This window comes from Crocuta crocuta, unplaced genomic scaffold (assembly GCF_008692635.1).
Source record: "Crocuta crocuta isolate KB4526 unplaced genomic scaffold, BGI_CrCroc_1.0 scaffold70, whole genome shotgun sequence".
Taxonomy (NCBI): Eukaryota; Metazoa; Chordata; class Mammalia; order Carnivora; family Hyaenidae; genus Crocuta; species Crocuta crocuta.
Genome location: NW_027528417.1, coordinates 17,880,144 through 17,898,226, shown reverse-complemented (window position 1 = coordinate 17,898,226; position 18,083 = coordinate 17,880,144). Strand labels below are relative to the sequence as shown.

Below are 18,083 nucleotides of genomic sequence, written 5' to 3'. Positions count from 1 at the left end.
GGAAATGATACTTTTATGGAAAGAAAGGTAAGTCTCATTTTGGAATTATTTGGAAAATAGTATTGATAATATTTCAGTCCTTCCAATAGTGTTTTACCATATACTAAATTAGGGGTATATGATTTGCTGGGTTCCTAAAATTAGTAATTTTTATTTCATCTATGAACAATATAGATGAAATATATATATTCTTTTCTACAATATATTTTCTGATTTTATAATAGAAAAGTATGGCTGGCATGGAACAGGTGAATGATTATTAGCTGGAAAAGCTATGAGTGAATGCAGCTAGAATATAGTATTTCTGTTAGAGGAACATACCAGTATTGCTTAATTTTGTTTTTTTCTAGTATAATTGTGAAATATCATACTGACCAAAACTACAAATCAGTGTTCTGATGTGGTCTATTTTCCTTCCACATTTAAGTTAAGAGAAGAAGGATTGTTAGCATTTTGCTTCATGAGACTTAAAACTGTAACAACCATAAAATTTAGGTACATTTTTCATTTCATTTCTATTTGTGAAAAAAATATAAAAGCCAAATAAAGTTAAAATTACAAACTATCTACTGAGCTTTATGAACAACAACAACAAAACTTGGATAAGCTTTTAGTTTTTCCTGTATGTGTCTTAAATTTAAACTATGAAATGTTTAACATAGGCCTTAGAATTCTCTTAGTGCTCTGAAGATTGTTTTTTCTGCTCTAAAAATAGTCTGTGCTCATTATCATCTTGAAAATTGATAGAAGGAAGCCACACTATCCAGAGATAACCATCATTAACACTTTGGTATATTCTTTCTTTGGTATATTTCTTACATAGTATTGATGAGACCTTCTGTATAATTTTTGTCTTGCTTTTTTCTGTTAACATTCTTTGTTATAAACTCAGTACCTTTAGTGACTGCTTAGTGTTTTGATTTGGATTACTTTAATTTACTTAACTTTAAAAAATTATTATAGGGGCAAGTGGGTGGCTTAGTTGGTTAAGCGTCCGACTTTCGCTTAGGTCATGATCTCACGGTTCGTGGGTTCGAGCCCCGCATCGGGCTCTGTGCTGACTGCCAGCTCGGAGCCTGGAGCCTGTTTCAGTCTGTGACTCCCTCTCTCTCTGACCCTCCCCTGCTCACTCTGTCTCTCTCTCTCTCTCCTAGAAATAAATAAAAACATTAAAAAAAATTATCATAAAAAATAGTCTCTGAATAAGTACACATACTCCTTTAAAGGATACTTACATTATAGTATGAATTCGTTTTTTCAGAACTAACAATCTGATGAAAAACACCATTTTTCTACATTATCTTACCTTCGGGTGATATATAACTGAACTGCTGCAAAACTGCATTTGAAAGTCATCCTTATTAATACCAGGATTCCAGTTGAGTTAGGTAGGATCTTTAGACTGCTTTACAATTTTTAAGGCAAAACTCATAGAAAAAAGTACCCATAGAAATTTTCTTTGGAAAATGATGTTACTAAATCCCTTTCAGATGTTCTCAAAGTAAGTCATTGGCGGCCTGTATTATTTGGCACATGCTCAGAGAATAAACTGTTTATTTTATAATCGTGTTCTGCTTTCTTAATGATAATGGTATGTCTTTAGTGTTTTCAACAATCTTGAGTGTATTTTATTACTTATACATTCCTATAATAATTATTTTAGGTCAACTGGGTATTCTGAGGTGATTGTTGTTGTTGGAGGCTGTGAGCGGGTTGGAGGATTTAATCTTCCATACACTGAGTGCTATGATCCTGTGACAGGAGAATGGAAGTCTTTGGCTAAGCTTCCAGAATTTACCAAATCAGAGTATGCGGTCTGTGCTCTAAGGAATGACATTCTTGTTTCAGGTAAAGAATTATTACTGTAGCAACCTTTAATTTGAACATACCTTGGCCGTTTTAAATAATAGTGCCTCAAAAGAAAACAATGAAAGTGAATATGCCCACTTTAGGCAGATCAGTTTATACAACAAGTAAAACCTAGAATGGCTTTTTGCTCTTAAAAACAAGCTCAAGATGATCTAGAATGATTTATAAGAGATCCACTAGAAAAATGCCTGTAATCATCATATCTTAAATGCTATCAAATGCATATAGAATATAGTATAATTTTTTAAACTTTTACCTGTTAACTTTGTTTTAAGGAACATAGTAGGGGCATCTGGGTGGCTCCGTTAAGCATCTGACTTCAGCCCAGGTCATGATCTCGCGGTTCATGGGTTCAAGCCCTGCGTCAGGCTCTGTGCTGACAGCTTGGAGCCTAGAGCCTGCTTCAGATTATGTGTGTGTCTCTCTCTCTGCTCCTTTCCCACTCCTGCTCTCTCAGTCTCTCAAAAATGAATAAATGTTACAAAAAATTTTAAAAAGGAACACAGTAAAGTATGCAAGGTGGAAAATTACCCATGTAATTAATTAAGCATCTCCAGTCCACCCAGATTTTCTGAAATTCTTCCCAAAGTTTATGAAACATGATTTTCCTTAAAGTTCTTAACTTTTTTTAAAATTTCTTTTTAACATTTATTTTTGAGAGACAATGAGAGACAGAGTGCAAGTAGAGGAGGAGCAGAGAGAGGGAGACACAGAATCCAAAGCAGGCTCCAGGCTGTGAGCTGTCATCGCAGGGCCAGATACTGGCTCAAACTCACAAACCGTGAGATTGTGACCTGAGCTGAAGTCAGAAGCTCAACTGACAGAGCCACCCTGGTGCCCCAAAATTCTTAACTTCCTTTATGTGATGTTAACATCTAAAATCAGAGACAATAAAATGACAGACTTATACAAAGTATAACTACTGTATCAATGGTCCTAAGTCTGTTCATTGGTTAGTAATTTTACCAGCTTTGCAGATTACTATATTACTACATGGTGAACAATGTAACAACACATACTTTATTTTGTACAGTAGTATAGTTTTGAAAAAAATGGGTGATTTTTAAAAATCTTTTAAAAATAATTCTGTTTAGTCTTATACATTTGTAAAATTCATATTCTGCATTTTATTATTTAGGGCCTATAATTATTATTTTTCAATAATCGGCAAAGTTTAAATCTGCTCTGTGGAACTATTTTCATTAAACTTTTAAGAGGGTCTTTCATTTATTGAACTGAATTCACAAATTCTTAGACTGGATGAGTAAATCCTATGTTTTAATTATCTATGCCTTAAGCATAAGTCCCTTGGTGATATATATATTATTGAGTGTACATTGTTTTGCATTTAAAGGTGGAAGAATCAATGGCCGTGATGTGTGGATTTATAACTCACAGTTAAATATTTGGATCAGAGTTGCTTCTCTAAATAAAGGCAGATGGCGTCACAAAATGGCTGTCCTCCTTGGTAAAGTAAGAAAGCCACTTTTTATTACTATTGCTGGTACATTTCCAAAATAAATACCACAGTTGAATCCTTCATTTTACTCACTCTCTGGGTACTTTGGATTCAAATTGTATTTCCTTCCATTTCTAACCTCAGTAGATAAACTGCAGATATAAACAATTTGACACTGTACTTTTTGAATGGATATTTTGTTTTCCCAATTTGGAATTTGTGGCAGTGAAGCACATTTCTCTTTTCATGCCCCATTGGAGTCTGAATGCCTGAGAAGCATTGGAAAATAAAGGAGTTACATCAAGTACAAAAACAGGCCAATGTCTAATCCAAGCAATCATTTTCCCTTTCCTGACTTTGGCAGTCAGGAGAAGCTACATTATCTAGAGTGATGTTATTTTATCTTTTTTCTTTATATAGTTAGGTACAAAAAATTAAAGTAAGTGTTAAGATAAATTCAGCAACATATTTTAAAGAAAACTGATTACTGACTACAGCTAATACATTTTTAAAAATATATCATTTGAGGGAGCCTGGGTGGCTCAGTCGGTTTAGCATCTGACTTTACCTCAGGTCATGATCTTGCAGTTTAAGAATTTGAGCTCCGCTTTGGGCTCTGTGCTGACATCCTGGAGCCTGCTTCAGATTCTGTGTCTCTCTCTCTGCTCTTCCCCTGCTCACACACACACACACACACACTCTCTTTTTCTTTCAAAAATAAATAAACATAGAAAAAATTAAAAATATGTAATTTAGGTTCTGAACCATTCTTTGTCCTTAGAAACTTGAGAAACATTTGTGGTCTAGTGGTTTCCAAACTTTTTAAAACCAGCTACATTCTCTCTCTTTTTTTTTTTTTTACAGTTTTATTTATTTTTGAGAGAGAGTGCAAGCAGGAGAAGTACAGAGAGAGGGGGACAGAGGATCCAAAGCAGGCTCCACGCTGACAGCAGAAAGCCCAATATGGGGTTTGAACTCACAAACTGTGAGATCATGACCTGAGCCAAACTTGGACACTCAGCTGACTGAGCCTACACCCTCTCTTTTTTAAAGTTAAATATAACATAAAAAGCCATTACTTAGATAAAAATACAGCAATATATCAAGGGCTCATTAGCTTTTCACTGCCTCCATCTCTGTCGGCTCCTCCAAAGCTACATCAAATTAATGAGAAGTCTGAGCAAAAGCAGCATACTTGCTTGCACAGGTTTTTATGGGGCATGTTTTGGTGGGGTTTTTTGTTTGTTTGTTTTGTTTTAACTTTTAGAGAGAGAGAGAGAGAGAGGACAGCAAGCATGGACAGGGGAGGGGGCAGAGGGAGAAAGATAGAGAATCCCAAGCACCCAGCACAGAGCCCAACACAGGGCTTGATCCTACAACCATGACCTGAGCCAAAACAAAGAGTCATATACTTAACCAACTGAGCTACCCAGGCACCCCCTTGCTTATGTACTTTTGACTGGTTCCCTGATACTCCCTTCTAAAAAGATTGCTGCCTCTTAGGTCCTCCTATAGAGACATTTTAGAGCCACCAATGAGAGAACAGAACTGCTTTAATTGAAACAGGTGGTGGAGGAACCCTTCCCATTCAACCTCCCATCAGCCTTCGTGCCCTCTTCCTATTTCCCCATAAAGGCTTCTTGAAATTTCTATACTGTAGAATACTAGAGTTTCTCAAAACAGTTTGAAAGCTACATTTATTCCTAAGGATATTGATCTGTTGTGCTGCTACTATTGACACAGTCAATGAAACATTGAGGACCTTGAGATAGATGTAATGGAAATAAAATATTAATTCAGCTTGGATATTTTCCAAAATCACTAGTTTGTTAGTACCTAGTGTATTATTTTTAATGTTTATTTTTGAGAGAAAGAGTGTGGGAGAGGGGCAGAGAGAGAGGGTGACAGAGGATCTGAAGCAGGCTCTGTGCTGATAGCAGAGAGCCTGATGCAGGGTTCAAACTCCTGTTCAGATCATCAGAGCCACCCAGGCACTCCAGTACTTCTTGTATTATATATGGTTTCGGTAGCCATGCATCTAGAATAATAAAATATTACTGAAAAGGGGCAGCCAAAATATTCAAGGGGGTGGAAAGAAAAGATACAACTAAAAAATTGTACTTATTTAGCCTGGAAGTACAAAGGCCAATGAAAATGATTGATGTCTCAAATATCATAATGGATTGGTAAGCAATAATTTATTTGACCAATGTTAGTATACTTGACTTGAAGTTACCTAAAACTTAGAAGCAGTAACTCAAGAAATGAAAGGAATCTTTCTTACATAGCATGTACTCATGGAAAATGTCCTAAAAAATTACAATATAAACTGAATTCAAACCTATTAAATTATTTAAATTTATAAATTGTCACTATTAAGGTAGGATGGTAAGGATGATTTAGAATATAGAATCTAAGGAAAGAACTTTAGAGATTATTTAATGTAACTTTTTCAATTTATAAAGAAGCCAAATTCAAAGAGATGAAGTCACTTGCCCAAGGTTACACAGAAAGTGATAAAGCAGAGCAAAGCAAAGCTCAGATTTTCTTAATCTAGAGGCCTTTCAGCTTAATGCTCGTAACATGTGTTTAATTTATGCATGTAGGGGAATGGTATTAAAGTTTAATCCTCAGAATTACATATGTGATAGGTATTATTACTGTCTACATTTTTAAATTGAGGAAATTAAAACTGAATGTCAGAGAACAGGTAAACTGCCCAAGGTGTGCATTTCATGGCAATGTTAGATGTGAACCCTGCCTCTCTTGACTTNAATCTGGCCATGTGTAGCAACATGGATGGACCTTGAGGGTGTTATGCTGAGCGAAATAAGTCAGGCAGAGAAGGAACAAGGGGGAGAGAGAAGTAAAGCCATGTTCTTAATTGCTGCATTTTGCCACAGTTGCCATACCTTTTCCAGTTGGGTGATCTTGAGTAAATTACTTAACTTCTCTGGACTTTATGGTGTTGGGAGAATAAACCTTCCAAGAGATCATGTTAACATAATGTGAGAAGTGCAAGATTGAAATACGAAATAGCATTGGCTGCTCTGGAAATTTGGAGGAGCACAGAAAGATAAATTGTGGACAGACTAGAATGTCAGTGTATTAAGTTTGGCCTTGACCCTTAGTCATCTATTGTTGAACTGCTAAAAGGAGTTGAGGTATTTTAGGAAGATTAATCTGTGGTTGAGGGAGCACAAGAGTGGAGACCAGGAGATTAATTGAAAAGTATAAAATGGTGTGGACCCTGGCTTAGGATAGTGGCAATGGGAAACAAAGGGAAAGGACCAAAAGTTTCTTGTGTATCTCATGATTCTTCATGGGTTATTCGGCATATAGGTCATTTAATAAATAGCTTGTTGATTAGTTCACCTGTCTCATAAAGATATTAATCTGCCTACTTTCCTCATATTTGTGAAAGCCCATTGAAATATATAGTATAGAGTTCGTTAGGTGTCAGGTACTTTGCTATGCACAGTAAGTACTAAAATGAAGAAAAAGATAAGCCCTGCCTTCAGTGATCTCACAGTCTAGTATTCCTTACCTAATATTTTAGTTTTATAGCTTTATTACTTCGTAATAATCAAATATTTTCATTATCCATGAATGTGAGTATTTAACCAATCATGTAATTCTCAACGCGACAGTATCACCCTTAAGGGGGTGAAGATAAGTTCTTGGAGTGGGGGAAGAATTATACTCTTTCATATATAAAGCACAGATATATATACAGTACATAAATGGATATACAATACATCTGTGGTATTAAAACTTCATTGAAGGGGGCTATTATGAAAAAATGAAAAGTATTGTTGGTGGTAAGAGGGTGCTAATAAAAAGTTTCAGAAACTGAGCTAAATATATTGCAATTTAGTTATCAAGGGCTTTTTAAAGAGGACAGATCCCTTCATTTCTTAGTCAATTAGTTAAAAATTCAGATTTTTGACAATTAAGATTTTTTTCATGTATTTTGCATATAGGTATATGTTGTTGGAGGCTATGATGGGCAAAACAGACTTAGCAGCGTAGAATGTTATGATTCCTTTTCAAATCGCTGGACTGAAGTTGCTCCCCTTAAGGAAGCAGTGAGTTCTCCCGCAGTGACTAGCTGTGTAGGCAAATTGTTTGTGATTGGTGGAGGACCTGATGATAATACTTGTTCTGATAAGGTAAGTCATGTTCTCTTATAGAAATTACCAAATATGTATACAAGAAGAAAAATACATAAAGCTTATCAAATAGCTAGGTAATTTTTAGAACAAAATGAGGAAAGGAAACCTCTGTAACATAGAGGACAGCTCAAAGTTGCTGCAGTTCATTGAATTCCTGGGATAAAAGAATATGTGCCATCCTGACACCTCAGAAAATACCGTGTTTATTCTGGAAATGTCTAATACTTAATCCTTTTAGCAGTTGTTTACTGACTTTTGTCAATCAATCCTTTTTTTAAATTATAATGTCAAATGTTACATATGTAGAATTCGGTAATACAGAATTTGTGATAATTCAGAGTACACTGAATTGAAATTTACTTGTGTTCTTTTGGAGAAATGACTTCCTAAAAGCATAAAGAAATTGTATTTGAATTGATGCATAGTTACCCTATAGGACACAATTTTTTAAAAATCTAGAGTGTTAATTTTATTTTTTGTAATGTTTATTTATTTATTTTGAGAAAGAGCTGGTTAAGAGCAGAGAGAGAGAGAAAGGGAATCCCAAGCAGGCTCCACACTCAGTGCAGAGCCCAATGTGGGGCTCGAGCTCACAGACCATGAGCTGAAACCAAGAGTCGGATGCTTAACTCTGGGTGACTGAGCCACCCAGGCACCCCAACTGTTAATTTTAATGGAAATAAGTAAAGAAACTGACGATGGTAGCCTAGCCATTCATCCTGGAAATAATCTGTGTGTGTTACTCTGTTCTGCTTGATAGTAATAAATTTGCATTTGAGAATTCTGCAGTTCAGACATTTCCCTATTAAGCTAACCTTTCCTAATTCTGTGAATTAATTAAAATAAATTAATGGGATTTAATTTTTAATCTTTTTTCTATGCATCGTACGACTTTTTTATTAAGTAAATTTGCATTTTTGTTTAGAAGTTTTAATTAAATATTTCTATATATTACTAGGTTCAATCTTATGATCCAGAAACAAATTCTTGGCTACTTCGTGCAGCTATCCCAATTGCCAAGCGGTGTATAACAGCCGTATCCTTAAACAACCTGATATATGTTGCTGGTGGGCTAACCAAGGCAATATACTGTTATGATCCAGTTGAAGATTACTGGATGCATGTACAGAATACATTCAGCCGACAGGTAATAACCTAAAACAGTCCAAAAGAAAAATCAATCTACAAGGGGCCAAGTACATGGCCATTATAAATTTACTGTAATTTCACTGTTAATGTATTTCTTGTGTGCTTGAATTATTTCATAACTTTTAAAACTCCACGTAAAGCATATGGTATGACCGTTTTGAACTCCTTCCGGGGAATTGTTTCATTGAAGTAACTTAATTTTTACCATCCCATGGTGAAGCAGCTGTTGTACTTGAGTTGGCGAGTGTTTTCCCTTGACCTTCTTCAGAAGCTACTCTAGTCCTCATCCCTATTTCTTATATATTTTGAAAGAGAAGAAATGTTCCCAAACTGGTTTCTTTCCTTCTGTGGTTTTTATCATAAAAGAAATGGCTGTGCTCAGGTCTCCTTCATCCTGTCTGTACTCCTACTCCATCGCCACCCTCTGCCTCCCCAAAAGCCTTATCTCAGCCTTTGATTCATGGTTCCAACCTCTCTGTTTCTACCACCAAAATGCTTGATGGTTCTGATGCTGGAAGTCTGGCTCTACCTATACCACTCTAATAATCTTAGTTTCATTCGTATGCTCTTATTTTTTCTATCCAACCCTTAAATATGGGTTTTCCTTGAGCCTCTTTCCTTGAGCCAGTTTATACTCCGTTCCTGAGTGATCACATTTATTGCCCAGTACTGATGACTTCAAGTCTTTATCATCATTAAAGCCTCTCTCTTGTGCTCCAGATTCAAATTTCCAACTGCCTATTTGATTTTTTTTATGATGTTCTAAGACTTCAGACTTAAAACAGAATTCATCTTCCCTAACCCTACTTTTTCTTTTTCCAGACAACCTAGTGAATAAAAAAAATGCTTCTTCCTTACTCACAGTCACTGCACACCTGGCACCAGATATGTGGGTTTATTCCCACACCAACCAATTCTCCATCTCCAGCTGGGTGTCTTACAGTTCAATTCAGTTCTAACACTATCTATCTGGAGTTAGAGTCAGATTCTTCAAGTTAAGGGCTCAGTCCCCAAGACTGCCACTGCCTCAGACACCAACCACTAGTTCTAGATTGTCCCCAGTACTTTAGGTGGACTGGCTATAAATTAACACTCCTACAACCCCTCCTTCAATAATTTATGAGAACAGCTCACAGAACTCAGGGAAACACTTGCGTTCACTGTTTTGGGTTTTTTTTTTTATATTAAAGAATATTCTAAAGGGTACAGATGAACAGCCAGATGAAGAAGCACATAGGGTGAGGTCCAGAAGGGTCCGAAGCACACAGGAGCTTCTGTCCTTGAGTTGAGGTGCACCACTGCTCCTCAGTCCAGAAGCTGTTTGAATCCTATACTTCAGGAATTTTTATGGAGGCTTCATTATGTAATCATTAATTTAATTTCCAGCCCCTGTCCCCTCTCCAGAGAACAGGGAATGGGGATGAAAATTTTAAGATTCTAATTATGGCATGATCTTTTTGGTGACCAGCCCCCATCCAGGAACCGGCCAATAGTCACCTCATTAAATCAAAAGACATTCCTATCACTCAGGAAATTCCAAGGGATTTAGGAGCTCTGTGACAGGAACTGGAGGCAGAGACCAATTTATGTTTTTCTACTATTCTTAGATTTTTACCACTTTCTCCTAAATGGAATCAATCCAACATATCAGTTCTGTGTCTCCAGAGTTTTTCCCATTCTTCTCCATTCCTGTGGTTCCTGCTTCTGTTCAAGTTCTTATGAGGTCTTCCCTAAACAAGAACAGTAATATTCTAATTAGTGTTTAATGTCTTGCTTCTCTTAAGTTATTTCCCAACAAATCCTATTGTGTTTCTCCTCTGATTGGAAATATACTGAATAAAATCCTAAAAGGTTCCCACTTCATTCTATTCTAGGCCTTCTGTTGTCTGACCTCTGCTTGCCTTTTTAGCTTCACTTTCTACAACTTTATCCCAATTACATTAAGAATCTGTTAACTTGCATTTGCCATACAGATCATACATGTTCTTGATTTGGTTCATGATGTCCTCTTAGGTTCTGTGTCTTTTCTACCTTCTCTACTTGTAACACTACTCCTCTTTCAAGGACCATTTCATGGTTACAACAAACTGAAGTTTCCCTCTTCAGAATTAATCTGATCTGATCTGTCACTGCATTTACACCTCTATTATGACAGTCATATATCCTGTTATGAGTATCAATATTTATTTCCGTACCAGAATTGCATCTACTTGACAATACTGTTTTTTCTTTTCCTATGTATCTTGCATTAATTGGTGCTCAGTATTTATTAAATAAGTAAACAAATGAGACAGTGAAGTAACAAACTAATATTAAGAGTCTTAAATGCAATATCCCTAACAGATATAGACTGTAAAGATAATGAATAGGGATTGAGTGTAACCCCATTTTTCTAAAGTTGTTGACATTGAGATATAGTCTCTAATTAGTAATGTATTCAAAATAACATTGCCTCAGCTGATGAAAGGTATCTTCAGCTTCATGGTGCAGAGATAATGTAATCTTCTATCACTTTTATTTAAATAAAATGAATGACATTTCTCTGGCTCAGTGTCCTCTCCTGGAAAGGACAGTCTCCAGCTCTGTAGAGGTGAGAGTGTGCCCTACCATATAAGAACCCATATTATAGTCGTATTCACCTGTGTGACAAGTGTTTACACTTATTTCTAAAATTTTTTAAAATTATTTTTAATGTTACTCATTTGTTGAGGGGAGAAGGGGTAGAGAGAAAGGGAAACATAGAACTGAAGCAGCTCCAGGCTCTGAACAGTCAGCATAGAGCCTGACATGGGGCTCAAACCCATGAACCACGAGATTGTGACCTAAGCCAAAATCAGACACCTAACTGACTGAGCCAGTCAGGTGCTCCAAATTTGTTTTTTAAAGTAAACTCTGCCCCCGACATAGGGCTTGAACTCATGATCCTGAGGTCAAGAGTCACATGCTCTACCAACTGAGCCATCTAGGTGTCCTAATTTGTAAATGTTTTAATCAAAGCTAATTTATTGGCTTATTACAGGAATATTTTAAAGTATAATCCATTTTCATCAAGAACTACTGTTCATTCAGAACTTAGCTATATACCGTATAAGATGGTAACAACTTAGGAAGATAACTACTAGCATCTAGTATAATGCAGGGCATACAATGAATATGTTTTTAATTACATGATTGAGATAAAACTAAGAAAAACAACGGGATAAACATGGCACATTTTTTCTAATTAATGAATAAACTGACTTTGGAAATTTCAAAGAAAAAACATTTAGATCAGAAATGTATTAAATCTATTATGACAAAGACAAGTCATTGAAGTCCGTATCAAGTATTCTATATCAAATCTCTCAAAGTAAAAAATAATGAGATTCCTAGGATTATCTTTCCTCCTCAGTCTATTCTTACTAACAGTAATTTATTATTAGCTAGTTTTTGAACTATCTGTGTCTGCCTACCCTTTTCATGCTGATCAGTGAAAAAGGAAAAATTAGTTGTGATTTCATGTTAGACAGTTATTTGACTCAGACTGTATTTTTTTAAATGCTTAGAATATTAAGTGGCAAAATAAAAGCTTAAAAAATGAGCTCTTTGTTTTGCAGACCTAATGGACCTAATGCAGCCTTTTTCTTTTTCTGTTCCTTACCATTTTTGTGCCTCCTGAATCTACATAATTCCTAAAAGCCACAACTTGCTATTTTAAATATATTTTGCTTTTTAACTCTAGTCAAAAACATCCTTTGAAAAATTTTGGAGTCTTTTCTAGGTCAATCATATTTGTTTTTTATAGTAATTATGTTTTTGACAGAGAAGAATAAAATTTAGCTAAGAGTCCCATTATGTGCAAAGTTAAAATATTATTTAGGGAATTTCTATGTGCCAGCCAAGTCCCTAATAACAGTGCTTTGCTAATTTGTTTATAGCTCTTTCTCTCATTCATGTATTCAACTTGAGAGTAATCCCATATGATGAATAATGTTCCTACTCCTTGGTTATGTTTAACCAACTGAGCCACCCAGGCACCCCTCCTTGGTCATGTAATAGCCACTTTCTGTAATAATGGAGCTTCCTGTAACAGGAGAAGCAAGCCATGCTCTTCAAAACTATTATTGTTCAACTACTGTTAAGTTAAAACCCTTCTCTCACTCAGGCCCCACTCCACCTCCCACATCTTGGCCCCAACAAATAACATATATTTTATCTTAACATTTCATTCATGCAGAATTATCTGACACTCCTACATAGAGCTGGAATTGGGCAAAAGGGAGCTTATTTCATGTCTCCTTTTTTTTTGTCCATTAAACAAGTCTTATTTTTCAGTTTGCTACCAAATCCCTTACCTTCAAGAATTAATTTTTTTTTTTTTTTGTATTTGGTTAAACAGGAAAACTGTGGTATGTCTGTTTGTAATGGTAAAATATATATCCTGGGTGGAAGACGAGAAAATGGAGAAGCCACAGACACTATTCTCTGTTATGATCCTGCAACAAGTATCATCACAGGGGTAGCTGCAATGCCCAGGCCAGTGTCCTATCATGGTTGTGTGACTATTCATAGATACAATGAAAAATGCTTTAAGCTCTAAAGCCAGGATACCTCACCCAAGAAGCCACACCAATCCAAGATGAGAGGTTTGAAAAACTCCATAGTGGGAACTTGACATATCTCCTTTGTGCCATGTACTCAAAAAGTAAAGATAATAATGGTGGTGCCTTTTCCCCCAAAATAATCTTTCAAACTGTAATAAAGCCTTTCCTGTAATTGGGAAAAAAATTTTATTGTTGTTGAAAGTAATAGTGGTTATTGCTTGGGTTTTGAGAGTGTACCTTTGTAAGTATTTGTAAGAAGCTTATGTGGAGTAGGAAATCACGTCTGCCTGCATAACTTTTAGGAATTTGTGAATGGTTTCTTCATTTATGTATGTTTATCTGCAAGCTTATATATTCTTTATCTTGTCATATTATGTATAGAAAACTGCATGACTTAGGCTTCATTAAGGTTGGATCACATAATGCTTAGAGTGCTTAGAATGCATTCTAAGGGGGGAATCAGTTTCAAAATTCTTTTTCACTAAAATATATCCAACCTGATTAATTTTATTGAAGGTTTTTTCACTAATTGATAAAAACGTAATAACAATTTGAGTGTCATAAAATACTGAATTATCATGACGTCATAGAATTGTTGTCTTGTATTAAACATATTTTTGGAAGAACATTGGATAGAAGATAGAAAAGCAAATGCCCCTAAGATGGGGATTAAAATTATAGGTTTATTCCTAAGAAAATATTATATAAAACCATTGAAGGGGAAAATGACCACAGTGGCTCTCAAAGTATTTATATATCATCTCTAAATCCTCTAAGGAAGCACCTTTTCTTGAACCTGGCAAAAGAGTTGGAGTCCATATTGCAATATTATTTTGTGGAAAACAGGGACAGATTTTTCTCCCTTTCCCAGTAGGGTTTGACTTCATTTGTATGGTGCTTTGGGTGAGGTCCTCTTCCCTGGTTATCCTCCTTTCCTGTGAACAGGTAAAAATCCTGGCGTCTCCACTGGTAAGTTGCCTTTGAAGGATAAAGCAGGGACCACCTATCAGTGGGTCCATTTTTCTTCTAAAATTAGCTATCCAAAAAACTAACAGCGGTATTTGCAGTTTTTTAAGATACATCTTTCATTTGGTACCCATTGTGGAAAATACTGGTCAGTGTTCTCAAGCTTCTATACAACAAACAAGTTGCTTTTGTCTAGGTTTTTCAGCTCCAGTTTATAAGCTTACTAGTCTTCAGAGAGGAATGTAAAATTTTTTTCTAAGGCAAATTGAATGGCAAGAACTGTAGCATAAGTGATTACTGTTATTCCTGAGTAAACAGATATAATTTACAGCATTTTAGGGATGTTCCAGGGATGTTTCAGGTAGCCTGCTGGATTTCAACTTCCCAGGCACTATTGTCATCTTACATCATAATTATGTACTTCTTGTCACAGGATGTTGCAAATATGTGATTATAGTGTCACCAGATTTCTATTAAAATCAAGTTAGTGATCAGAAACCTAACATTGATAAACCACTTGTTTTCTCATCTTAGAGTGATGCAGAGATTTCTAATAAACTATACAGTGTCAATGTCAATGCTTAGCTGGAATCTGAATTCTGAGCAAAGCTCTAAAGATCTTAGAAATTTTTAGGAAATTTTAATTTTTCAAGTCATAATTTGAAATGATATGTACCTTTTTGTGATAATTATCAGAGCAATTCAGGAAACAATTTTTATCATTTTAGTTGAAAGACAATTGTACATACAATTGGGATACTTGTTTAATTTTATAAATGTACATGTAAACATCTACATCTGCAATATACCTTTTGTAGATAATGGAAATTATTTAGTTCAGAAATTCTTTGCAGTAGATGAGACAATGTATGAGAAAAGTGTTTTGCAAATGCTAAGGATTATACAAATGATACTTGTTATTTTCTTGTGTATTTGTAAGATTGTGCCCATAATACAGACACTTCACACAAAAAAGACTTTCTTAAGATAACTTGTATCATAGTACTTTTGTCTATTGTAAAAGTGTTAACTATTGACTTGTATTTCATCATACATTTATTTTTAATATCCATGTGTTCATTCTGCTAAATTTTAAATTAAATCCTATAAAACAATTTGTTTAAACATAGACTTCGTACCAATATTGTTTAATTTTTCTACATAATTTTAAACTAAGTAGGCCACCAAGAATTTAGCTTGAATCCTATGAAATTAACAATTTTTGAAATTACCCAACTGATAATTCAGTATTCTTTATCTTTCTTTAGTGATTATTGATAAATAATGGTGTTAGTATTGGTAAAATAAAAAAAGAATTTTAGGGTATAATTAGTATATCAAAATATCAAAAGGGATTCATAAACCAGATTGTGCCAGATTATATTCATAGTGTCATCACATAGTTGACAGGCTTTTTTTTGATAGGAGATGCTCACATAAGCTTTGGGTTAGTATGTATGTATATACATGTGTATATAGATAGATAGTATGGTTATGTATACACATATATACAAACACCCAAGAAATTGATCAGTTTTTGATGATCAGAAAAAGCACATAAAGTAAAAATTGGTTGACCTTGTTAAATTCAATTCCAGAAGATTTTATTTGGGCATTTCTATAATACTTTTTTACATTTGAAAGTACATGATGAGGAGCGCCTGGCTGGCTCAGTCAGTAGAGCATGCAACTCTTGATCTTGGGGTCATGAGGTCAAGCCCCATATTGGGTGTAGAGATTACTTTAAAAAGTTTGAAAGTACATGATGAGTGTTAGTGTAATGAATTGCATACAGTCAGAATCTATGTAATACATAAAGTGTCATAAGATCAGAAAACAAATTGGAAGTAGAGACGAGTTTGCTAAACCCAGCTGTGATACCTCAGTGGGAAAAGGAATTCAAGTGTATGTTTTGTAGATCAACAGGAAAGTATAGTTGTTTTTTGTTCATGAACATGTGTTTTCCTATATATGTGTGAGCTATAAAGTGGTCTAAGTTTTACAACAGAAGAACTTTTTCTACTTTAATCTTCCCACTGAGTACACAGGTATGAAATAGTAGTTTATTCAATCTTCAGTAACCTTTTTCCCCCTAGATGACTGAAGTATAGATATTTAGTCCATTTAAACCAGGTGTTAAGAAAAAAAATGATGTAAATACTCAGGGAGGGTATTAACTTGTCATTTTTGCCTACTTGGGGTGTTTAAAATGCCATAAATAACCTTCAGTTCATGATTTTAGAGTAAATTTAATTTGGTTAAGGAGCTTCACACAGGCAGTGGTTGAACATTCATTCTTTTATATTTAGAAAGATGAAAATGTTTTGTGGACTGATACATTTTCTCTTAGTGAATATGAATTGTTTATGTATCTCTACTGTCATACACCCTTTTGAAACTCAGGAAAGACAAAGGTTCAATTACACTACTTTTGTCAATATGCAAACCAGGTGTGTGTGTTTCTTTTCCCTGTTGTCTGGATATGGCAGATAGTTTTTTTTTAAATTGATGTGAGAACGCATACATGAAAAGAGAGGGGTTGAATAGTTGTGTGTGCCTTTTGTGTCTTGAGATTTATATGTGGAAAAGACATCTCCAGCCTGTATTTTCAAAGAGAAGAGATAACTATTTATGTGGTGCCAAGTGATAATGTCTCTTAAAGGCTTCCTGTGGAAGCCTTTATTTTACTAAACTCAAGACACCAGTTAACCTCAACATGATTTTGGCCTTATTCGAATTTCTTATGCATTATTTTGAAACCCAGGTTTACATCACCTCACCCCATTATTCTTTGTAGTTAAATACATAAATTCGCCGTATCAAGTAATCAGAATGAGGGCAATTTGGTGGCCTTTTAAAAGGTTAAACTAGGTAGCTATACTTATTGTCACATCCAATGCTAGACGCCAGAAACCACTTGAGCCAGAGTGTGAATTGATGATTCCAGAGACATTTTCAACATACTTCAGAGATTTTTTAATGTTTTTATGAATGTTTTACATTTGTGTGATTGCCTTAGATATTAAATTTACTTAGTGCTAAAGATGATCATCATAAATAATTTTTTTTAAAAACAGCAGTAGTCATAACTTATTTTATATATTGTTATTGTTCCAAAGAAAAGAATTTGTTTTAATGTTTTCAAAATAACTGCATCTGAATTTGTTTATGTGCCTTAAGTTCTCTAGTGATTTCAACTTTTTTTTCATTCTAAATAAAGCTTACCTTCAACGAGTTTCATATCTGTTTCCTACAGTAAATAAACTTCCCTTCTTAAATTTTTTAATGAGCACCATGCGGTTTCTTGGCAGAATGAGAATGTTAAGATATCTTGAGCGTTTGGAGTTCTTATTATATTTGGGGGTATTGTTTGTTACCAAGGTGCTTTTTAAGATATTCAGACAAACATCTAACATTGATTAAAACTTTGTAAAATATCATTTATAATATATACGTCTAATTTCAAAAATGTAAACATACTTATTTCTGTTCCATTCTTATGTACTATTTTTTTCCTCCTACAGACTTTTTCATTTATCTTTCTTTAAAAAAAGTTCTTATTCTTCCATTTCCCCATCATCTCTCCTCATAGTTTCTTTATTTAAATTTTTGAGAATTTCTGGAGCTAAGACAACACGATTTTAGAGTTGAGAAAAAGCATAACATGCTTTCCAACTTGTACAGACCTCTAGCAGCCAAATGTCATTGGCTTTCAGTGAGAGGCTCCAGAATCTCCACAGTGAAAAAAAAATGCTTTGTACTTCTTTGTTCTCAATTCAGTTGTAGCACAATAATACGTATATGTCTTGTTTAAATATAGTTTGTGCATAGTTTCTTTAATTTTTTAAAAGTTGTGTCTAATAAAATGTCTTTTAACCATTA

The 18,083-nt window shown here is 34.8% G+C and overlaps 1 protein-coding gene across 5 annotated transcripts in view; it reads left to right on the top strand.

Moving 5' to 3' along the window:
* The window catches only part of KLHL24 (kelch like family member 24), a 42,955-nt gene extending 24,872 nt beyond the window's left edge, over positions 1-18,083 (top strand). For all 5 annotated transcript variants that reach the window (XM_077754482.1, XM_077754485.1, XM_077754486.1 and 2 more), the window contains 5 exons: positions 1,664-1,848; positions 3,224-3,342; positions 7,312-7,500; positions 8,462-8,650; positions 13,031-18,083. In XM_077754482.1, coding sequence (XP_077610608.1) covers positions 1,664-1,848; positions 3,224-3,342; positions 7,312-7,500; positions 8,462-8,650; positions 13,031-13,231 — 883 coding nt within the window. In that variant the 3' untranslated portion in view covers positions 13,232-18,083. The remainder of the gene's footprint in view (positions 1-1,663; positions 1,849-3,223; positions 3,343-7,311; positions 7,501-8,461; positions 8,651-13,030) is intronic.